The following is a 24,744-nucleotide window of genomic DNA, read 5'->3' on the forward strand; positions in this document are numbered from 1 at the left end:
TTTAATTTTCTATATTAGAAACCATTACCTGTCAAATTATGGTTAATTATAAATAAAAGTATGACTAGAGGAAGGCAGAGATAATGAAAAAGAGAAGAAGAGCTTATACAATCAAATAAACTATTTTATTCTTTTCTATTTCCTTGGATGAAGTACATTTTGAAGTTAGATGAATTAGGAAAATTAAAGGTTTAATTCCTGGAGGTACCTATCTATCTTCTTTAACTGACACTTTCTGTAATCCTGGACCTGAACAAGACTTGAATATTCCTGCAGCCCATCATTTTTTTAGTTAAGAAAAACAAAATAAAGAATGTTTGACTGTATACTTTGAAGTATTAATTTTATGGGCAATGAGTTGCATCAGATATGGAAATTCCTATGCAGAGCGATTTTTTGCTTGAGATCCTTCAGATGAAAAGTGACCTTAAGGACTGCTTGCTAATGATAGCTGGTGTACTTCTTACTGCCACTGCAGGGACGCTGGGTTCATTCGTAAAATGAATCTGGCATTCACCTAGAATTCGGATGGTTTCCGGGATGCCTCAAATTGAACAACATTTGTTCATCCCAACTACGTTTATCTTTATGCTGTCCTCTTACATATCCTAAGCTTTAAAAGCTTGTTACAGCACGTTTCCAATACGTTCATGTGTGGGTGTCACAAATTAATAATGCAGTTATAATTCTCCATTCTGTGGTAGAGTGACACAAAGTTTACTCTCATACACTTCTCACATAACACAGTCTTCTCCGTTCCTCATCTCTTCATTCATTCTAGCGGCACTATTTCCAACCTTTTGTTCGCATGAGCGTGGAGGAGGAACTGGCCTGGGGAAGGAGGCAGGTGTGGTTTTCTCATGTTACACGTACTACTTCCCTCACAGGTATCCTTCTGTATATCCAGAGATGTTACTAAGGGTCATGTTTTTACACATGTGAGTACTATATAGAGGCAGGAAAAAGGTGGACAGCTTAGCCCACTTTGTTACTTGGATAAACCTCTTTTAATACACATTTATTGGAGCGCCTGGGTGGCTTGGTGGGTTAAAGCCTTTGCCTTCTGCTCAGGTCATGATCTCAGAATCCTGGGATCGAGCCCCGCATCGGGCTCTCTGCTCACCAAGGAGCCTGCTTCCCCCCCCACCCTCTTTCTGCTGCCCTCTCTGCCTTACTTGTGATCTCTGTCAAACAAATAAACAAAATCTTTAAAAATTTTTTTAATTACTCTGTTCATCTTAGAAATATCGGTCATTTCCAAATGATGGCTAATAGAGTTAGGAGTATGACACCTTGATGTGCTTTAACTTCTGGTGACATCTTGTGTTTTCAGTTGATAAGCTCTATGAGCTCAGTAGCAGAGCACTGTCTCCCTTCCTTACTCCGCACCTTGTTTGACTGGTACAGACGCCAGAATGGAACTGAAGACGAATCCTATGAGTACAGGCCTCGATCCAGCACAAAGTCTAAGGGGTAAGGGGCTCATTTTCCACTCTTCTACCTAGAATTGAAACGCTTTCAATGAAGGGGGCGTTAGTGTTCTCAACCAAAGACTGATTGTTTGATTTCTGAACAAAAACATGGACTACTTTTGTTATGAACATGATAGTGAAAGCAAAGCATAGTCCATACTTAAGTGTAAATCAGGGCAAGGTACCAGTTAAGGTCGATGGAACTCCATGGTACCGATCACTGGGATAGTCAAATGAATTTCAGGAGCGCCATTTCAGTAGTTCAGTGAGGACCTTTAATGGTTCTAGAAGAAGTTAAAATATTCAGAAAAGGTCCAGTTCATATGGCTTGTGATGGGAAGCAATTGTTGTGATTCAGGAGGACTGCCACACCCTGTATTATGATACCGCGAGACTCCCTGTTGCTCAAGTCCCCGAATTTCTCTTCCCTCCTTCAAATTTGCCAGGGAGGTGTTGGCTTTGCATAAAACATCCATCTGGGTTCAAGAGATGATCCATAGTTTGGAATTGGGTTTTAGTTGATGCCACCTGTGATTTTTCACATTAGATGCGCAGAAAGTTTCCCGGTACTGTATTTTCATCAGAAAAGTTACTATTTTTGTTTCAGTTCTTAATTAAAAAAAAAATACTAATCAAATATGGAGTAATGTTAGATTTTCTAAATAAAATTTGAAGTATTTTCCTTAACTGATTCCTTTAGAATGGGTTTAATTTCTGACAGATGCAGTAGCGACGTGTTTATCAATACTGTACAAAATACCCAACACGAGAAAGAAAACGAGAGCGTACAGACGTTGGGTAATTTAAAAACTACTTGAACTGTCAGTTGCTGTAGGACACCATACATACGAGGAGTTCAGTAAATAAGCAAACTGTTAACCAATAGCTATTTTAAAATGTATGGTCTTAAATGCAATCCTAATTTGGGATTCTTGTTGCAGGGATGAACAGCAACGTGAAAGAGACTATCTTCTTGAAAGGAGAGACTTAGCAGTAGATTTCATTTTTTGTTTAGTTTTAGTTGAAGTTCTAAAGCAGGTAAGAAGCTTTCTTTCTGCAGAGTTTGTGTTCCTTATTCTTATTTTGCCTTCACGTTTCCTTTACCTTAACTAGGGTGTTACGTCTAAAATTCTGGCCCACGTTAAGTAGATTTCTACAATATAATTAGACATCTTTCCGTTGCCTGGGGCTTTTGTGGCCTATACCTATCACTTCCTGTTCTTTTTACCCTTGCTATATGCCATTTAAGATAGGAGATCTTGTTACCAAAATTGAGATGAATAGAAATTGGGTTACATACAGGCTTTTAGCTGAGAATACAGTCTACCTGTCATCCATCAACTTCAGTCTAGTTTCAAAGAATTTCTCTTCCAAAGTGATCAAGCCTGTGTTCCAATGTGTAATCATTGTACAGTTACAGTTAAGGGATAGGGACGTGTTGACCTGGGGAACACCGAATTGTCATGTGCAAGTGCTTTTGGACAAGTGAAAACCCCTCAGGATAATAAATGTTTCATGTCTATTCAGTGTCTGTTAGGATGCTAATATTGTGTTCACGCTGTGCTTGTGAATGTGACATCTGATGTCCAGTACCTGTGTATTTGTACTACTCAAAGTTAGTACAGGTATACCTTTAAATACATCTAAGTCCTTGTACTGATTTTGAAAGGGTTTTTTTTTTTTTTTTTTTTTTTTTTTTGGTCAGTTTTTGTTTTTTTATTTACTAAAATCAACTACTTTGTTCAAATGTGTGAAAGTATTTTTTTGTTTGTTTGTAGTCTTTAAAAAGCTCTATATCACTCAAAGTCAAGCCATATATTTCCAGCCATGTACCTTGTAATGTTTGAAAAGGTTAGGAAACCTAAAAGAAAACAAAAATCACATTTTGCATATGACCTATTTGGACAAGGATTTTGTTGTTGTTATACAAAATGAAATAGAATATATACTATGAAAGCAAACAGTAAATGTTAGATATAGAAGTTAATTGACAGCCAATTTTTTTTGACAGAAGCAATATAAAATTATTTTGAGTTACTTTTTTTACACTTTGCCTTTGTTTTTATAATGTATGTGAAAAATCATTGAAATCTGAATAACTGAAATTCACAAATAAAAATTTGAAATATGAAAAGCAGATAAGTACATTAATCAGGGGTGAAAACCATTTTAATTAATTTGTACGTTTCTTAAAGTTCTTTCTGTAGGTGCAGGAAAGAAATTTGCTGTGGGAGTTGTGCTAATAAACCAGGTTTGCTTTCTGTGATCTCAGTTTTGCTGGGATCCTAAGAGCCTGAGGCCAGCGTAATTTGGGGTAGAAGAGCTTAGGACCAGAGCGGCCATTGACCATGACTGGACTTTGCCTAGGACTCATTGTGGTTGACCTCTAGCATCTCCTGTGTGCTGATGTAGGTCATATGAGTGATTGGGTAACCAACATTTTGCATTGCCTAGTTAAATAATCCAGGGTTTCTTCTTTGAGCAGGAGAAATTGTAAATTCCCCTAGACATTCAGGCCCGTCTCTGATCTGGCTCCATGGTACCTTCTCTCCTTTGTTTCCCGAGGCATTCATTCACTTGCCAATCAGTGTCTCCTCTGAAAGTTGCCCTTCATAGCAGGTTCAGAGCTTCTATGCACAGATAACCCTATGTAAGTTTTCTCTCTCCTGTTCTCCCTGCTCTCACCCGCCCTCTCCCCTTCCCCATTCTCTCGGTCTTCATCCTCCTTCCTTCCTCCTCCTCTTAAAAAATAATGCAGATAGGGGTGCCTGGATGGCTCAGTGGGTTGGGCCGCTGCCTTTGGCTCAGGTCATGATCTCAGGGTCCTGGGATCGAGTCCCGCGTCAGGCTCTCTGCTCAGCAGGGAGCCTGCTTCCTCCTCTCTCTCTGCCTGCCTCTCTGCCTACTTGTGATCTCTCTCTGTCAAATAAATAAATAAAATCTTTAAAAAAAAAAATACTCTTAAAAAAAAAGATTAAAAAAAAAAATAATGCAGATAGCTCTTCTGGTGGAGAAGACCATAGGATTCATAAACTTTCATTGGGCCCATTTTTTAAAGTCCATTCCACAAAGTCCCTTCAGATCCGTGGTGTGCATGGACTCAAAGTGTGGGGAAAAAAGAAATAGCTCCTTTTTTTTTTTTTTTTAAAGATTTTATTTATTTATTTGTCAGAGATTTCGAGAGAGAGCAAACACAAGCAGGGATGTAGCAGGCAAACAAGAGAATAGGCTCCCTGCTGAGCAGGGAGCCCAATGTGGGACTGGATCCCCAGGACCCTGGGATCATGACCTGAGTCAAAGGCAGCCACCCAGGTGTTCCTACAACAGCTTTAATAGCTAATCTCTGTTTTTTGGTTCTGCCACCATATTGTTCCAATCTATAGCAGCCTTTCTACTGTTTTCTCTCTTTTACCATTATCCTCATACTTTCACTCAGATGCACCCTGAAAGAATAAAATCTGTCACAAAGAACAGTGAGATACTTTATTAAAAATCATGCATAGGTTTTTTTTTCTTTTCCCCAGTAAAAGGGAAGTCTTTTTAGCTTTCTCAAAACTAATAAAACCAGAGAAAATGAAGTAAAAATCAATAGAACTTTCTGAAGTATCATGATGAACTAACCCAATTTTCTACCGTGTCAAAGTGATGTAGGGTTTAATAGATCTGGAGACTAATCAGTGTCATATATCTTTAATAGGACTTTTACTTTTGCCCCCCATAAGAGACACATATTAAAACGTGACTCAGTTTTATTTTGATGAGACAGAGGGTCGCAGGAGACTGAAGTATTGATACTTGGTTGGGCCAGTCATAAAGAGGAGTAAATATTCTTTACGGGTTAGTCCTTGACATCCTATATTATACACTTTTTGTTTCTTGAATAATCTGTTGTGTCTTCATGCGTGTTTAGAACTCTTCATGATGCGTAAAGGCTCTATATCCTTTGTATCAGCTGGTCATTGTAATAAAACTAGGAAACAGCCAGGACAAGTGTTTTCATTCCAGCTGTCATTTTTTTGCTGCGTAACTTGGATGAGTTATTATTCACTGCTTTTTTCCCTCTCGGTAAAAGAGGGATGATAATATCATTTTTGTAGAAGCGTGAACATTAAATACAGTAATGCCTGGGACATGGAAAGGGCTCTGTCAGTATATCTGTTATCTTCATTTTGCAGATGAAGAAATGTTCTTAATTTAGTGACTTGCTGATGATTATAAAGTTAGTTCACTTTTTTATTCCAAGTTTTCTGCCATTAATAATAAGAATATTGGTAAAATCAGTGATACAAAATTAGGTGAAATAGGCAGCATCTAGGAAAATTAAAGTTTTAATCATAAATTAGAGAAAGAATTGAGTTAGTGTAAATATGATGAAATGAGTATGATTCACTATGGGAACAAAATTAATTCAAGATGATAGAGGACCTAATTTTATTTTTTCAAGAAAGTCAAACATAATCTTGGGCTCATGGCCAACAAATTTTAACATGTCAATACCAAAGGTTTTCAAATTCATAGTAAAAGCATGTCTAAACGGCAACATCAACATTTAGAAAGTTTGAAGCAATTTTCTTTCCATATGAAATTTTAGTCAGACATTTACTCATTGAAATAAACAAGATTGGGAAACTTAGTTTGTAAACCATCTCCAGCTCTCGGCTTAGTTTTATTCGTGCTGTTGCAAAGTATTAGAAGGTGGAATACATCCTTACTATGTTCAGATTTCACATGTGCATTTTTGATGTGGATGAGTTCCCTGAAGGCTGTGCAGTTATTTGTGATTTTTCTGAGGTTAAATGCATTCCTTCCCCTTGGCACTAAAAGCTGGTCATTTAGGGAATGAATGAGCCTCATTGACTCTGCAGTGTCCCTATCATAACCTGATTTTGTTGTTTTTCACTTTCATGATGTGATAAAAGCATTAAAGTTTGGGAGGTGGTGCTGGGAAGGGCCTTGGAATAAAACTCGGGTAATCTTTTTTTTTTTTTTTTTTTTAAGTTTTTTAAAGTTTTGTAACCAATCTTTGTATGCAACGTGGGGGCTGGAATGCAAGACCCTGAGGTCCAGAGTCCCATGCTTCCTCTGATGAGCCAGCCAGGCGCCCCTGGGTGTTAAGATTCTGCCAGATATATATCCTAATGGAATGTTGAAGGAGAATTAGTGCTGCTTCTGAAATCACAAATGACAGGGCCTAAAGAAGTCTTGACAGTATAGGTGGGAGTATTACTCCATGCAAGTAGACTTCTTCCTCTGTAAGCGGAAAAGAGGTTCTGCCTCCTGCGCCCCACTGCTGTTGCCTTTTTTTTTTTGAAATTCAATTTGAGAGGCGCCTGCATGGCTCAGTGGGTTAAGCCGCTGCCTTCGGCTCAGGTCATGATCTCAGGGTCCTGGGATCGAGTCCCGCATCAGGCTCTCTGCTCAGCAGGGAGCCTGCTTCCCTATCTCTCTCTCTCTCTCTGCCTGCCTCTCCATCTAATTGTGATTTCTCTCTGTCAAATTAATAAATAAAATCTTAAAAAAAAAAAGAAATTCAATTTGAGAATGTTTTTATTATTATTACTGTTATTATTATTCTTGAAAATAAGGGAAGAAATAGGGATTTTGAGAATGTCTATGCTTCCTGATCTTGTTCGTTCTTAAAATTAGGTAAAACCTATTTCTTCTTTCACTTCTATTTCTGGCTACAATGTGATAAAATTGAAAGCTTTGATCTCTTTTGCCTTTATCAAATGCATTTTTATGTGGCAGAAACTGGGCGTGCAGTATTTTCTAGAGAAGTACACATCAGCTTCTGAACTTTAGTTCCCTCATCTGTAAAATAGGGAACCAGTATCTACCTTGTAAGACTAAGTGTTACAAGTAATATTTATAAAAATGCCTATCTAATGCCTGACATACAGACATACACCAGGTGTTGATGGTGGCCACAGGAGGGAAATAACTTAGAGTGTACAGCATGACTCAGCAGTGTCCCTAGCTGTCATTGTTAGACATCAGACATCACTGGACCAAATAAGACAGTTTAGGAGAAATTGCAGGTTTAAGTTAACCTGTATTTCATATCTCTGGCCTCGAGCACACTGAACATGCCTGTGAGGAAATCCATATGGTAAAACCACAGCACAGAGCAGTACATGGAGTATAAAAATTAAATCACATAAAATGCAGTGTTGCATTATTGCAAGATTAATGAGATGTCTGGGGCCCAGCCTGTATGATTAGCGCCATGAATTGTGGAATAGGTTCTAGAAGTCAAAATGCTTGATCCAGGTACAGCCTCTTCCTGACTGGTTTTGTTATCCGCTGGTGGTAGGCGTCTGCTCTGTTTTAACCGTCAGTGGGTAGCCCCAGGGCTGACCCAGTGCTCGGGACAGCAGCCTGGGTGATAGTAAGTAACTGTTTCTGTTACCTTAGGGCCTATTTATGGGCCCAGTTGAGGGGAGATCAGGCTGGGATACGACATCTGCCTCCTTGCTTCTTGAATGGGCCCTGGTTTCCTTTTCCCTACCAGGCTTTCCCTTCAGTATCTCCATCCTTATATTCTAGCCCCTTTGTGTGGCCTGCGTTCTCAGGAGGTAAGAGTTTTTGCCTAGTCCCTTTTAGAAAAAGAAAAAGGGGAGAGGACAAGAATCAATGTCCAATTGTATTATGCTCGATTTTTCATTCTCTCAGGACCAGTGATTATAGGGTTCCAGTCTGTTGTCTATGTTTTATAGGTGGGAAAGTGGAAACTTGCTCAAGGTTATATAACTAGTCAAAAGTCAAAAGAGAAGCTGTGGCTTGATTAAACTAAGCCAAAATCCATAGCCTTTCTATACTTTTATCATGGTAGTAAAGAAAATGTTTTTATTTATTATATAAACATTTGATTATAGTTTATTTACAATAAATTTATCAGCTTGGTGTGTATAAAAGGAACACTTGGGGAATACTGTTTTGGGTTTCTTCTTAATATAAGAGAATAGTATCATCCTAAAAAGAGGTATTCGGGGTACCGAGTAAAAGATTGTAATGCATCTACTTGATTGATCAGATACTATTCTGAAATTCCTATATCAACAAACATGATTGTTACAATTCTATAAGGAAGTGTCTGCCTATGAAAGATTGAAAAGCTTTTTTAAAATTTTTTTTTAAGATTTTATTTATTTGTCAGAAAGAGAGAGAGCACACAAGCAGGGAGAGAGGCAGGCAGAGGGAGAAGCAGGTTCTCCAAAGAGCAAGGAGCCCAGTGTGGGACTTGATCCCAGAACCCTGGGGTCATGACCTGAGCTGAAAGCAGACACTTAACCGACTGAGCCAACCGGGTGTCCCTGGAAAAGTTGTTTTCTTGTTGTTGTTGTTTGTTTGCTTTATGATTTTGCTTATTTATTTAAGAGAGAGAGAGAAGGAGCCAGGGGGAGAGGGAGAAGCAGACTCCGTGCTGAGCAGGGAGCCTGACGCGGGGCTCGATCCTGGGACCCTGGGATCATGACCTCAGCCAGAAGCAGATGCTTAACTGACTGAGCCACCCAGGTGTACCTGAAACATTTCTTATGATTTATATAGTCAATCATAAAATTCCTAGTTAAGTATTTCTAATTGCTAAAGAAATTCTGGCTTTAAAATTTCATCTTCCAGGGGGCGCCTGGGTGGCTCAGTGGGTTAAGCTGCTGCCTTCGGCTCAGGTTATGATCTCAGGGTCTTGGGATCGAGTCCCGCATCGGGCTCCCTGCTCAGCGGGGAGCTTGCTTCCCTTCCTCCCTCTCTGCCTGCCTCTCTGTCTACTTGTGATCTCTCTCTGTCAAATAAATAAATAAACTCTTAAAAAAAAAAAAATTTCATCTTCCAGTGTGGGACGAAGGTTAAGATTATTCTTGTAGAGTCTGAATTCTGTAGAATAAATTCAGTTTCTGTGCAATTTATTAACATGGGATTTTCAAATCTCAGCTTCTACAAACAGATGCATAAACATCTTTGCTCTGTCATCAGGCTACTACTTTTAAAGGTTCATTGAGAGCTAAGACAGGTAGAGTTTGGATTTCAGCTGCTTCCTCACTGAACCCTATTTGATTTTGCGATGGAGCACATTTTCTTCGAACTGGATTCCAGGTACAGGCCTTTAGGATGGTCCCAGTTTCTAGGAAATCTGAGACATATGCTCTCTCTGATTCTCTTCAGTCAACAACAAATTATCAATCTGCTTAGCCAAGATAAAGCTATAGCCTTCCGTCCTGGAGTTAAAAGTTCACCATGAGCCTTTCCAGCCTTTCATAGCTGCATGCCTCCCTCCGCTTGGACAGCACTTTAAAAATAGTGCCAGTATTCTCACTGAGCTAAATAAATGGCAATGAATAGTTACTGACTGGATTTCTTGTATCTCTTGTCCCTCATTACAGTGTAATCATGGTTACTGTTTCTAATGCCTCTCTCCTATTTACTAGGTTGGAACTAGCTCCCAGTCATTATTCAGGACTAAATTCAGCTCCCTCCTGATAGACTCCTGATTTACCTTTGTAAAAAATAAGTTATCCTGGAGTGACTGGGTGGCTTAGTGGGTTAAAGTCTCTGCCTTCAGCTCAGGTCATGATCTCAGGGTCCTTGGATCGAGCCCCTCATCCGGCTCTCTGCTCAGCAGGGAGCCTGCTTCCTCCTCTCTCTCTGCCTGTCTCTCTGCCTACTTGTGATCTCTGTCAAATAAATAAATAAAATCTTTTAAAAAAATTATCTTTACTTTAAATTAAAATTCTCCTTTATCAAACCCTCATGAAACATTGTCTGACCATCTCTGAATAATTAGTGTTCCCTGCTGTTCTTTACCTCAGGCTAGTTTGTGGCTTTCTTGATAAATTAAAATCTCTATTATGATTTTATCCTATTGATGAATTTTTCTCTAATATATATAGTTAAATTTTTTTAAGCAAGTGTGGAATTCCTGTGTGTTTTGTTTTGTTTTGCTTTAATTGGACTTCAGGGCCACAGAATGGGAGAAATCCTGATCTTGGTTCAAGATATGCTGTTATCATTGGTCTCTGTGTGGCTGCCTCTATATTTGTTTACAATATAATGGTTACCTGTGGGCCCCAAATACCTATAGCTTAAGCCTAATAATATGAATCTCTTCTAGTTCAATCCCTGGCTACCCTTTATGTTAATTATTCTCTTTTAAAGATTTTTCATATATGTTTGAAGAGTAAGTTTTCTTTGTCTTCTGATTTTCTTGAAGAACGTATCATACTATATGTTGTCCTCTGGGACTTACTTTTTCACTCAACATTATGTTGCTAGGATTAATCTGTGAAGTGTGCAGCTATACATACTTTCTTAGGTTTTCTTAGGCCTATAATTGCTAATTGTAGTGGAGCTCCACCCTCTTAAGTTCATTCCTGGAGCCGTGCAAATTAAATTGACAACCATCACATGAATAGGAGGAAAGGTGTATTACCAACGCATATTGAGGGCTTCATGGGAAAGAAGTTAAAGACATAAAGAACGGTTAGACCCTAAAATTTAACAAAGAGCAACACATTGTGAGTGACAAAACAAAGGAAAAGTGTCTGGGCTTCTAGGGGTGGTAAATTGGGGGAAGGAAGATATGTGGGGGATCTCATAGAAGGTAAGGGCTGTTTAGTAAGTTTGGGCAGTCCTATCTCATGTTTCTGATGATAATGGTTGTTTTCTTGTTATGGGAAAGAGGAGGGGAGACTGCTTTTAGGCAGAAAGGAGGAGGCTGGAGAGCTTTTCCTGCACCTGGAAAGTGCAGTTGGCTTCAGCTCAAAATAATTCTCGTGCCAAAGTGCCGTGTTTTGTGGTGGCATACTTTGATCAGCTTCACTAGATTGTGGGCTGTATAAAATATTGATTTGAACTTAACACCAGCAATGTCTGTGAAACCTCATTTATTTATGTTATCTCTACTATTTGGTATTGTCAGACTTTTCCCCACTGAGTGGGTGTAAAATGATACCTTGTGTATGTTCATTCTCCTTATTACTAATTAAATCAAGCATCTCTTCATACTTATTAGGAATAAGCCCACCCAAGGACAAAAACAGAAAATTATAAAGCCTTGCTAAAAACCTTTAAAGAAGTGAAGAGACATTCCATGTGAATGTAGAAAAATACAGTTAGCCCCAAATTGATCTGTGGATTGACTGCAACTCCAATAAAAATCCCGACAGTTTTTCTGTAACTTTGAAGGGTTACTCTAAGTTGAATATGGAGGAACAGTGGGCCAAAAAGGGCTAAGCTTTCTCTGAAGAAAAATAAGGGGGACTTTCAGTACCAGACATCAGAACTTATTCATAAAGTCTAATAATGAAGACTCTATGATTTTAGTACCAACATATAAAAACTGATAGAACAGTGAGTTCAAAAACAGACCCACACATGTATAGAACTTGAATATATATCAGTGGTGACTTGTGTAATCTTTGATCTATCTGTTCCTCCTTTTGGGCTCTTTCCCATGGAATTACACAAGCATTTAACATTAAATGTACAGGATGTTTATTGTATAACATTATGTATATTGATTATTGAAAATCAGAATGAAAGGTTCAGCAATAGAAAGCTCATTAAATGAATTACAGTACACTGAGTAGTATATAGCCATTGAGAAGAAAGGAGGAACTCTAAGTACTGACGTGGAAAGATGCATCATTTTGTTAAGAAACCTAAGGTTTGTCTGTATGGGTGTGTGTAGGAAAGAAACTGAAAGGATATACACCAGGCTATTAGTAGAGATGATAAAAGGGGGATGAGGCTGGGATTTTACTTCCTGGTTTAAATATTTTGGTTATGTCTTAGGAAGTAGCATATAACTTTTAAAGAACCAAGCAAAACAAAGATATTTAAATGACAAATTTCTAATACGACTAAGGCCATACATAGTTTTCAGTTGTTGAGAAAGTTGGTGTTGTTGTGGCTGCTGTTTATGATAGAAAATCAGACTAATGGAATGTGTGGCTGGCTCAGCTAGAGGTCGCTTTTCTGTACGTGTTGCAAAGAGGTACATGTGGGTGTCTTCGTAATTTCTGGGCAGTGATAATTACAGTCACATCAGCAATCATGTCTCCTTGTTCCCCTTTATGGGCTGTAGTTCAAGGAATTTTGATTATGAAGCTAACATTCTTAAACTTAGAGCTTATTAAATTAGATGGGTAACTGAATTCTCAGGGAAAATAATAACATCCTTAGAAAAGGGGAAGATTGACTAATTAGTAATAGATCCTATCGTGGAAATGAAAACTGGTTATTGATTTAATTAGTTGAAATGTAGAGAACACTCAGAAAAGATTTGTAACCCACTTAGCTCTTGCCGACTTGACAATTTGTTTTGTTCCAGATTCCTGTTCATCCTGTACCCGATCCCTTAGTTCACGAAGTTCTAAACTTAGCTTTCAAGCACTTTAAACATAAGGAAGGGTAAGTAAAATGCTAGCTTGGGATCGATGCTTTTCTCTGCAGGCCACGTTTGGACCACTTAAGTATAATTCAAACTCTCATTGATCATTTGTTTTTAGAGTTCAAAGCATTTTCCTTCCCTTCCTTCCTTCCCTCCTTCTTTTTTGAATCCACACCAAATGCTGACAAGAAAGGTGTTTTGTTTTGTTTTTAGGCTGCGTCTCCATAGGAAAGATTTTATTTAAAAAATTCTTAAAACTATTGATTGGATTTATAAGAATTAGAAGGTTAAATTTCATGACAAAGTAAAATCCAGATAGAAGAAAATTCATGTGGTTTTTATTATCCTATCGATGAATGTTTAGAGGGGGGAGGGGGAAACTATATAACACCCTGACGAGAGATTTTCAGATTTATTAGGGAGAGTTTATAGAAAACTTTGATAATACATTTGTTCTCTTGTTGTTGTAGATATTCAGGAACCAACACTGGGAATGTGCATATTATCGCCGATTTATATGCAGAGGTGACAGGGGTTCTTGCCCAATCAAAGTAAGTGTTATAAATCACTGATTTCAGTTTGTGTTTTAGAATGCTTCCTTGCTTGGGGCGCCTGGGTGGCTCAGTCGGTTAAGCATTTGCCTTCAGCTCAGGTCATGATCCTGGAGTCCAGGGATGGAGTCCGCAACCAGCTCCCAGCTCTGCAGGGAGTCTGCTTCTCCCCCTGACCTTCTCCCCTCTCATGTTCTCGCTCTCTCTTTCTCTCAAATAAATAAATAAAATCTTTTTTTAAAAAAAAGGAATGCTTCCTTACTAGTATAATAGATACAGTTTTAGATTTTTTTTTTTGTAGTTATTTTGTAAAGATGTTTATTTATTTATTTGACAGACAGAGATCACAAGCAGGCAGAGAGGCAGGCAGAGAGAGGGGGGAAGCAGGCTCTCCGCTGAGCAGAGAGCCCGATGCGGGGCTCGATCCCAGGACCCTGAGATCATGACCTGAGCTGAAGGCAGCGACTTTAACCCACTGAGCCACCCAGGTGCCCCCATAGTTATTTTGAACTCCATCTTATATTACTTTGCTGCTCTAGTCCTTAGAGGATTTCAAAGTTACATTCATACATTAATTTCACAACTTGTTTTCATTTATTTGGGGTTTCCCATAAATTCTGAATTAAGGAAATTGGAAATTACCAGGAATAATCAGGACATTACCTTATTGCCTATTTTTAACTATTCTATGAGAAGTTTTTGTTTTGTTTTGTTTTAATTTTATTTATGTATTTGACAGAGAGAGACACAGAGAGAGAGGGAACACAAGCAGTGGGAGTGAGAGAGGAAGAAGCAGGCTTCCCGTTGAGCAGGGAGCCCAATGTGGGGCTCGATCCCAGGACCCTGAAATCATGCCCTGAGCCAAAGGCAGATGCTTAATGACTGAGCCACTCAGGTGCCCCTAGAAGTGTTTTGTTTTGTTTTTTTTAGAACTCTACAGAGCTAGTAATGACTTTTTTTAAAAAGATTTTATTTATTTACTCATGAAAGAGAGAGAGAGGGAGGCAGAGGAAGAAGCAAGCTCCCCAGTGAGCAGGGAGCCCTATGTGGGACTTGAACTTAGGACATTGGGATCATGACTTGAGCCGAAGACAGGTGCTTAATCATCTGAGCCACCCAGGCACCCAATAATGACTTTTAATACTTTCTAGTTGAGCACTTCCATTTCTGACTGCAGTGTCTTCCTCCGAATTATCTTATTTGTTTTAGCACCAAATAGTGTTTTGGATAGATAGAAGAGATACCAAGAAAGAAAAAGGAGATAATAGATTACTCCATAACGGTGTTCATTAGGAGTTATACTCGTTGAACTGCCTTGAACCATCATTATAATAAACAGTAAAAAAGTTTGTCTTTAGTATCTCGTGGTTGCTCTGAAGACTATGGAATTTGAATTTCCTTTGTTGCTACTGGGAAATTTGTGAAGTAAAAAGTTATCAATGAAGATTTTCTTGGATGTCCTTTAAATAAATGAGTCTTTGGTCCTGAAATCATCAGATGAAAACCATTCTAAATTCTAAGAAGCCAAGTCCACTTCTTGTTAATGTTTGGTTCCTGTGATTTTAGTGACTAATAATTATTATGAGAAATTTAATAAAAAAGAAAAACCCTTGGATTCTAGTGTTATTACAATGGGAAGGGTTTTATCTATTTTATATTTTCTTTATGAGATGCAAAAGAATACGTTCATGAAAAATGATATTGTTTTTTGTTAAGACTCAAATGGAGGTGGATAAGTTGTATTTTCCATCGTGTATCCATATTTCATTAGTATGCACTATTTTTTCCCCTATGTAGTCAGTGATGATTGGAAAATATGCCTCATTTGTTATTTTTACTTTCAGGAACTGGTTTCCCCAAGTAACATTAATAGTAAAATCTTTAGCTCTTTCATATTCTATAGAGGGGGGAAATTAAGTATTACTGGTTATTAAATTGTTAGGTATCTCTTTGTAGTGTAAGCAGAGAAAATAGTTTTGGTCATTTGAATCCAGGATGGTGCTTATATTTTAAAGCATTTCGGTTCTTTCCCTTATTCACTTTGTAGGAGACCATGTCCACCCAGTCCTCTCCTTCAGTTTTTCTGCAATGTAAGGAGAAATTAATTTTAAGTGATGGTGGTCTAAAATTCTTTGGTTCATGTCTTTGAACAAATTTGTGTAGTCCCTACTCTGTTCTCCATATACCTCAAATTACAGACTTTATAAAAAGGAGCCTTAAACATTAAAGATGCTGTCTGATTGATAGGGGGACGTTTTATGGGTGAATTATTTGATTTTGTTTTTATTATGATTATTATCAAACGGTAATGGAGCTGTACGGATGCTATGATAGGAATAAAAAATCTTAACTTTTTTTTAAGATTTTATTTTTTTATTTGACAGGCAGAGATCACAAGTAGGCAGAGAGGCAGGCACAGAGAGAGAGAGAGGAGGAGGAAGCAGGCTCCCTGCTGAGCAGAGAGCCCAATGCGGGGCTCCATCCCAGGACCCTGGGATCATGACCTGAGCCGAAGGCAGAGGCTTTAACCCACTGAGCCACTCGGTTGCCCCGAAATCTTATTTTATCTACTTACAGAACATTTAATTTTGCAATAAATGAACAGTAGATTTGGAATGACAAATAACTATGTTTTTCTCTATGCTTCTCTGATAATTTTGAGGAAGGCCAAGAAAAGAGATGATGTCTAGGTATAATATCTTTAGATTCCCATGTTGAAAATCGTGTGGGACTCTAGTGTTTTAAGTTCATATCCTATTGTATATTCATATATATTGCAGGTTTCAGGCTGTGAGGAAGAAGTTTGTGACAGAGTTGAAAGAGCTACGGCAAAAGGAGCAGAGTCCACACGTGGTACAAAGCATCATCAGCTTAATAATGGGAATGAAATTTTTTCGAGTAAAAATGTATCCTGTAGAAGATTTTGAAGCATCCTTTCAGTTCATGCAGGTGATAAGTCTTCTCCATTGCAGGGATCAGAATTAGCCTCATAGTGGTTATTCTTGCTCTTTAGGACTTTTTAAAAGAAACAAAATGTATAGAAATTAATGACATCACTATTAATTCCTAACCACAAGTGTTAAACTGGTCACGAGTTCGAATTAACTTCTTTAATTTGAGCGTGTCTTGACCTTAACTTTTCGGTAAAATGACAGTACTTAGAAAATTATCATGATCCTAAAAATTCTTAAGTCTTCCTCTTTTGTGAACCTAATATATACCTCTTTTCCCCTCAAGGAATGTGCTCAGTATTTCTTAGAAGTAAAAGATAAAGATATAAAACATGCACTTGCTGGTTTATTTGTGGAGATTCTTATCCCTGTAGCTGCTGTAAGTATGTTTTAATTTTTATATTATATGTTAAAAAGTACCTTTTCACTGAAGAAGTTGCCACATGAAATATTCTTCTGGTAATTTTGTAGACTAATAAGTGGAAACTTGGAATGTAATGTGGATATGGGAAAAGTGGTTACTTGCCAAATGTCAGTAGAGCACTGATTCGTCTTTTAATTAAAAAATGGGCCCAGGCCCTTAGGATTCAGAGACTGTTAGGAGGGCAGAGTATCTGCAACGTAGCCTCTAGGTTATGCCTCTCTGTCATGGCTGCCCGAAGTTGCTCAATGCATTTACTCATGGTTTTGCTTCTAAAATGTGGTGGCCATTTTAGTAGCCTCTGAAGATACTCCATGTTCAAAGTACTGTAACGTGTACCTTGGAATTTGCAGGACTTTCTCGATTGTAAACATTCTGTTCTGTAGTTGCTGTTGACATTCATCATACTTGTTGAACTATATATGCTAAATTACTTAGAAGATAGGATTATTATAAATATGATTGCATTAACATCTAGGAAGCAGATTTATAAAAGCCTTTCTTGGTGTAAAAGGAGTGTGTTTTTTGAAAATAATTTTTGCAATGACTAGTAACAGCATGCTATAAGTAGAATTAAGGGATTTTATAATACTTAGATGCCAGGATTTTTATTTCCTATGGGTTTCTTTTTTTCTCTAACCCAAATTAGTTGTTCTGTATATGTTATATGCTACTCACTTTCAGTATACTGCACATGCTGTGTACATATTCTTTTCATGTATGTCATTATTTCATTTTTAAACATGAGGTCAAATTGATATACAATAACTATGCATACTTAGAGTATATGGCTTGACATCTGGATGCACCACTGAAACCATCACCACAATCAAGATAATGTACATATTTGGAGCTCCTCGGTAGCTCAGTTGGTAAAGGCTCTCACCCTTGATTTCGACTCAGGTCATGATCTCAGCATTCTGAGATCGAGCCCCATGTCAGGCCCTGTACTGGGTATGGAGCCTGCTTAAGACTCTCTCTCTCCCTCTGCAATACCCCCCCAAAGATAATGTACATATCTATCACACCCTAAAAGTTTCCGTTTTTTTTTTTTTTTTTTAATTAACCCTCCCACTCACCCCACCTTGGTGAGTGCAACTTTGGATGTTCTATCCCTCTACATTGATTTTCTAAGAATTTTATATCAATGGAGTTTTACAGAACAAAGCTTTTTACTCTGAGTAATTTGAGTTCCAGCTGTGTTGTGGAATATATCAATGGGTTTTCCTTTTTTGAGTAGGTTATGTGTTCACCTGTTTTTAAACATTGGGTTGTTTCCGGTGTTTGGCTGTTACAGATAAAGCTGCTGTCAATATTTATGCACAACTCTGTGTATGAGGAAAACAAATTTTTTAAAATTTATTTTGGGGGAAATGTCTAGGAGTGGAATTGGTGGATCGAATGATAGGTGTATGTTTGGTTATTAAAGAAATCGTCAAACCATGTTCCAAAATTGTTACACATTTTGCATTCCAAGGAGCTGTGAGAGAGTTCTAGTTCCTTCACATCCTCACCACCCCTTGTTTTAGTCAGTTGTTTTAGTTTTAGCCATTGTAGTGACGCACGAGCAGAAAGCCCAAATCAGGGCTCCATCCCACAACTCGCGAGATCATGACCTGACCTGAAACCAAGAGTTGGAGGCTTTTTTTTTTTTAATTTATTTATTTGACAGAGAGTGAGAGATCACAAGTAGGCAGAGAGGCAGGCAGAGAGAGATGGGGAAGCAGGCTCCTCGCTGAGCAGGGAGCCCAGTGTGGGGCTTGATCCCAGGACCCTGAGATCATGACCTGAGCCGAAGGCAGAGGCTTAACCCACTGAGCCACCCAGGTGCTCCCAAGAGTTGGAGGTTTAACCAGCTGTACCACCCAGGCATCCTAATACATTTTTAAAACGTGTTTTAGGTGAAAATATTTTATCAGATATATGCTCTGTGAATATTTTCTCCTAGACCGTAATTTGTCTTTTCATTATCTTAACTGTCTTTGGAAGGGAAGTTTTGATGAAGTCTGATCTATCATTTTGTTCTTTCATTAATTGTGCTTTTTGTATCATAGCTAGGGAGTCTTTGCCTAACCCAAGGTTGCAAAGGTTTTCTCCTGTATTTCAGATTTAGGGCTTAATTTTAGGTCAGGATTCATTTTGAGTTAATTTTGTGTATGATTGAGGTATGACCAGGTTTTGTTTTAAGTTTTTGTTTTTTTACGTATGCTATCCATTTGTTCCATCACCATCTGACCTTTTGTTGACAAGACAATTCTTTCTAAGTAGCTTAGTTTTTTGTTCAAAAAATCAGTTGGCTGAGGGGCACCTAGGTGGTGGCTCAGTCGGCTAAGCATCTGCCTTTGGCTCAGGTCGTGATCTCAGGATCCTGGGATCGAGCCCCACTTCAGGCTCCCTCGGGAGGACGTCTTCTTCTTCTTTGTCTCTCTCTCCCTCTGCCTCTCCCCACTGCTCAATCTCTCTCTCAAATAAATAAAATCTTAACAAAAAATCAATTGGCTGTATATATGTGGGTCTATATATCTGAGTCTGTCATGTTCCGTAATGGTTCTCTAAATGATAGGTTTATTTTATAAAAAACAGAACTGACTAACTGGAGTGGGAGGCTATCTGACCCAAACTACCTGCAAAGCAATAATTCTTGACTTTTGTTCATACCCATTAACAAAAATCTTCAAATATTTAATTATAAGGAAATTGTTTCTGTAAGTAAGAATTTCAAGAAAGGTATGAAAAATCAGGCCTATCACTGTCATAAATATTTGAAATTCTTCACTTTCCATACAATTCCCTGCCCACCTTTTCTAAGCATGCTCTAGACAGGACCTGAATGCCACAAATCAATTCATATGAATATATAGATCACAAGCCATTTAATTCAATATTATAAAATCAAAGTCTAAACTACAGTTTGAGTCTCAAGATGAAAATAAATTTCTCCACTTCTTAAATTTTCAACTAAAGCCTGAATAAATGGAAAGTTACTAACTTCCATTTCTAGCCAAGATGATATAATTTATAAAATCCTTTCTAAAACGATCAGTTTTAGTCTATTATCCTTAGTACATGTGCTCAGTTTGTTTTTCTAGAAGTAGTTTGAATTACTGCCTGTCCAATCCCAGATTATCATTGGTTTTGCCAGTTACCTGAGATTAGGTTTTTTTTCCCAGCTAATTAAAAGGAGCAGGTTGTAGGAAGAAGGACCCTTGACTGTGGTCCATTAATATTGTGTTGCCTGATTCTTCTTTCTTTTTTTTTTTTTTAAATTTTTTATTTTTTTATTTGACAGAGAGAGAGCACAAGTAGGTAGAGAGGCAGGCAGAGAGAGAGGGAAGCAGGCTCCCCGCTGAGCAGGGAGCCCGATGTGGGGCTCGATCCCAGGACCCTGAGATCATGACCTGAGCCAAAGGCAGCGGCTTAACCCACTGAGCCACCCAGGCACCCCTGATTCTTCTTTTTTTGCCATGTTTGCTTTGTTTGCTAAGGCAGCCCTAACAAAATACCCCAAACTAGATCCTTAAACAACAATTATTGACTCCACAGTTACGGTGGCCGTGTGTCCGAGACCAACGTGTTGGCAGGTTAATCCCCTCTGACGGCTGAGAAGGAATCTCTTCCAAGCCTCTCACCTAGTTTCTGTTGTCTTTGACCTTCCCTGGCTTACACAACCGTCACCTGTGCTCTGCCTTCATTTTTACATGGCGTTCTCCTGTGTTCGTCTTTGTCCAAATTCTCTTTTTTTTTTTTTTTTTTTTTTTTACGGACAGCTGTCATGTTGGATTATCATACCCCAACCCCAATAAGACTTCATCCTAACTTAACTAATTACATCTGCAATTTCCAAATAAGGTCACACATTATGAGGTCCACAGAGTTAGGACTTCAGTATCCGAATTTGGATTGTGGGAGAGGTGACCATTCAATCCATAGCGCCCGCTCTGCACATAGAGCTCCTTCTGTCTGGAACTTTCTTGCCTCTTTAATAACTTTCCTATCTCCTTTGCCTGGTTGGACCCCACTTATTCATTACGTGTATGGAGTGCTTTCTTCAGATCAGAGCCTCTTCTGTGCAAAGGGGAAAAAAGACTCCCTGCTCTTAGCTACTTTTAGTGCAGACAACAGATAGTCATCTAGTAGGTACAACATATAGTATGTAGATGGTGATCAGTACTATGGAGAAATGTAAAATAGGGCTGGGGGGTGAGAATTGCTGAAGGAGTAAGGAAGTTGAAATTTTAGATAAAGTGATTAGGTGAGACCTCCACCTGGAAAGAGGTGATTGTGTGGTAACTGCTAGAAGAGCTTCTTGGGCATTAGAAACCAGTGCACACGCCCGGAAGCAAGACCATGCGTGGTATGTTCTAGGAACAGCAAGAAGCTGGCTGATGTGGCCACATCCCAGGGCAGGAGGGCGGGGTAGTGGAGGACAAGGCCAGAGGTTACGGCAGGGAACTATTGCACTCTTTGCAGGCAAGAGGAGCTAGATTCAGCTGAGGTGTTCTTTCCTTGCAGAGGTTTTCTCTAGGGGCCTCTATGCGAGGCAGAGCACCGAGGATTTCTTTCTTGCAACCATCTGATTGCTTTAGCGAATGCGCACTTGTCTGCTCTCCTTCCCAGTTCTCAGGGCAGGGACTTGGCTTATCTTCTTTCCCGAACAGTGGTCATTAGGCAGTTCACAGGACTTCAGTGAGATAGTCGTGAATTACTTTTTGTTTTTTTAAGATTTTCTTTATTTATTTGACAGACAGATCACAAGTAGGCAGAGAGGCAGGCAGAAAGAGGAGGAAGCAGGCTCCCTGCAGAGCAGGGAGCCTGACTTGGGGCCCGATCCCAGGATCATGACCTGAGATCATGGGATCCCAGGATCCCGAGGATCCCGAGGATCCCGAGATCATGACCTGAGCCCAAGGCAGAGGCCCCAACCCACTGATCCACCTAGGCGCCCCGATAGTCGTGAATTATTCACCGATTTCGAACCTTACAGAAGTTTCTTGTAATTCTTGGATCATTTAACTTAATGTTTGTAACCATTTTCTTTCTTTTTCTATTATCTCTTGACCTAGGCTGTTAAAAATGAAGTGAATGTTCCCTGTTTGAAAAATTTCGTGGAGATGCTCTATCAGACTACTTTTGAACTGAGCTCCAGAAAGAAGCATTCATTGGTATTGAAAAGCACTTCAACCCTTTACATATTTCATTAGGAGTTAGAGTAATTGATTTATGAATTCAGGAGAGATTTAAGAGAATTATAAAAGCTGAAATTATAAAATATCCAAAATACAGCATAAGGGCAAGTTTTGTATATTTTTCCTGCTCTTTTTAAGATTTTCTAGTCCTAATTGGACTAGCTCTACATTTGATAGGTGATTCAGACTTCATTCTAGGTGTTGGCCTGTCTTGACAGCTGCTTTAAATTATGTATTATACTATGTGGAAGGTTGACTATACTATCGAACCATAAATTCCCTTGTTTTACATTATAATAAGTTGCACTCCAGAAGTATTAGATTATTTAGGAACCGTTGTCTGTCTAATGACATCATTTTTATTCAGAGATTTAAGGTTTATCCCACCCCCCCCACCGCCCCACTTAACCACCCATTTCATATAATGTTAAAGGATTTTCTATAAATTTTTATGCAACTTGGAGAAAGTGTGGAGACTTAGACAAATACTTAACCACTTACGATATAGATCTAATAATGAATAAATAGTAATTGTGCCAGGCATTGAACAAAGTGCCTTGCATTCTTTGTTTTACTTTAAGCCTCACAACACTGTAGGAGACACGTAATTATTATTCTGAGCTCCGAAAGCGAGCCTTGGGGCACATCATGTGTCTGCCCTGAAGTCACGCACCTGGATAGCTCAAATTTTAGTGCCAGTTTGTCCTTGATCCTAGGGGATCACTAACCCCTGTACTGCTTGAAGGAGCGATGGGTCTGTGGAAAAATAAAAGCAGGTGAAGGAGTTGTTCTAATAGAAAATTTGCTCTTTATCATGTTTTTTGTTAGATTCCTCTGTGAGATCGTACCTCTTATGACACATGGGAATCCTGCCTAAAAAATGTACTTCTCTTTGTATGAGAATAAATATAATGAACAGATCCAGTGCTTTTCCCTGAAAAATGTTAATCCCCCTTTCCCTGTCTCCTACAGGCTCTATATCCACTAATTACCTGCCTTTTATGTGTCAGTCAGAAACAGTTTTTTTTAAATAACTGGCATATTTTCCTACAGAACTGTTTGTCACATTTAAAGGTAAGACGTAAGTCACATTTCTGACCTGTAAATATTCTTGACTATACTATATTCACTTATGTGTATATATATATATATATATATATATATATATATATATATAGAACTATATGTATTAAGATGTTCCTTGTTACTGGTACATTTGAATAGTAATACTTTACCATATTGCTTTTCTTATAATCATTCTTTCTGTGGGGAATCATGTATCGACATGAATAAACTTGTGATTGAAAATTTAGTTTGACTTACACAAAACTGTACATTTTTAACAGCTGTTGTTTATATTATCTTAGATCTAGCAGTATTTGTTAATAAGTACATTCCTTTAGAATTGCAGAGTATTAATCTTACAGAACCTTCCAGATACTTATTTTGTGTTGCATTTTGAAAAAATTAAGTAATGTTGTCCCCAGTCTGAAAAGGAAACAAGCCTGGATATTAAATGTCACTAAAAAGCACATTTAATGTAAGTATGCCTGGTGGAATCGAAAAGCCTGGTATTGGATCCACATGGGTACGAAAGCTCCTTAAATGATTCTGCCTTGAACCAAGAAATGGTTGTTACTAACGCTATTTGGCATATCCATGTCCAGTCTCTCACTGTTGTCAACAAAACTGTGCGATAGTAGGATCTTTATCTTCCCAGGGTACTCTGCTAGCAGGGTGCTCTGCTAATGGGATTTTCCTTTCTTCTGTGGATAGGAGCTCAGTTTGTGTCTGCATAAAACATGGCACTGTCCCTCACCTGAATGTCATGGAAATGCTTGATATGAACACTGTTTTTGATGCATGGATAGATATGTTTGAGTATTTGCTTACAAGTTATAGAAACATGATAGACATGACATTTCATTTCCTGTTACTTCTCTAAGTTAGGGATAACATCAAAAACTTTTATACTTTGAAGATAATGAAAGCAGGCACAGATAGATGAAATGACTTTTCTCTGACCCTATACGTCATTGGGGTATTTGAGAAATAGATCTGGCTCTTCTTTCCCACTTTGAGTATGGTCCACGGAACCACATTATCCTATATATACTTTCCATGACATTGTATATCATTTTCCAAAGTGCCTTGATCACTTAAAGAGGTATACAGAAAAATATCAGTCTTTGAAAAACAGTTTTGGTTATTTTTCTCTTAGCTACACATCAGTATTACTCTACTTGGATGAGAATTGATAAGCTCTCTTTGCTTCCTATATGAAGATTCTCAGGACCGATCAAGCTTGTTAAACTTTTTATGTCATGCAACCAGAAAATAGGTTTTACTTAATTAATTGCATTAAACTGTTTCTGTCCTCATTTTGAAAAATTCGTATAGATATAGATACTGAAAGGGAATTGATCATTTTCTGGGTGGTATGATTTTTCCATACTTGTAATAAAATATTGTAAGACATGCATTTAAGTGTTTGCTGAAAGGTTGCTTTGTTTCATGACAACTCATACTTTTCTGTTGCTTGTTGGAATTTTTTTATATATATATACGTTTCCACCTAACATATTTGCAGTTCTTTCGCAGTACCTTAACTTTTATTTTTTGTCTTAAGGCTTTCATTTAAAATGCTGTTTTCTTTGAACCCTTACCTCCTGTTAAATATTTCTGGCATATTGTCCATTTTCGTTAATGGCAATGTCCATCCGCCAGGCTAAAGGAGATAAGAGCCACCTTAGCATGAATATTTGGAATATAGTTGT

General features: G+C 38.3%; 1 protein-coding gene across 7 annotated transcripts in view; it reads left to right on the forward strand.

The window, feature by feature from the left end:
• Positions 1–24,744, forward strand: part of FRYL (FRY like transcription coactivator) — a 265,921-nt gene that overhangs the window by 137,706 nt on the left and 103,471 nt on the right. For all 7 annotated transcript variants that reach the window (XM_059161860.1, XM_059161868.1, XM_059161877.1 and 4 more), the window contains 8 exons: positions 1,334–1,473; positions 2,414–2,510; positions 12,799–12,878; positions 13,329–13,409; positions 16,190–16,358; positions 16,647–16,739; positions 21,845–21,943; positions 22,940–23,041. In XM_059161860.1, coding sequence (XP_059017843.1) covers positions 1,334–1,473; positions 2,414–2,510; positions 12,799–12,878; positions 13,329–13,409; positions 16,190–16,358; positions 16,647–16,739; positions 21,845–21,943; positions 22,940–23,041 — 861 coding nt within the window. The remainder of the gene's footprint in view (positions 1–1,333; positions 1,474–2,413; positions 2,511–12,798; positions 12,879–13,328; positions 13,410–16,189; positions 16,359–16,646; positions 16,740–21,844; positions 21,944–22,939; positions 23,042–24,744) is intronic.

This window comes from Mustela lutreola, chromosome 1 (assembly GCF_030435805.1).
Source record: "Mustela lutreola isolate mMusLut2 chromosome 1, mMusLut2.pri, whole genome shotgun sequence".
Taxonomy (NCBI): domain Eukaryota; kingdom Metazoa; phylum Chordata; class Mammalia; order Carnivora; family Mustelidae; genus Mustela; species Mustela lutreola.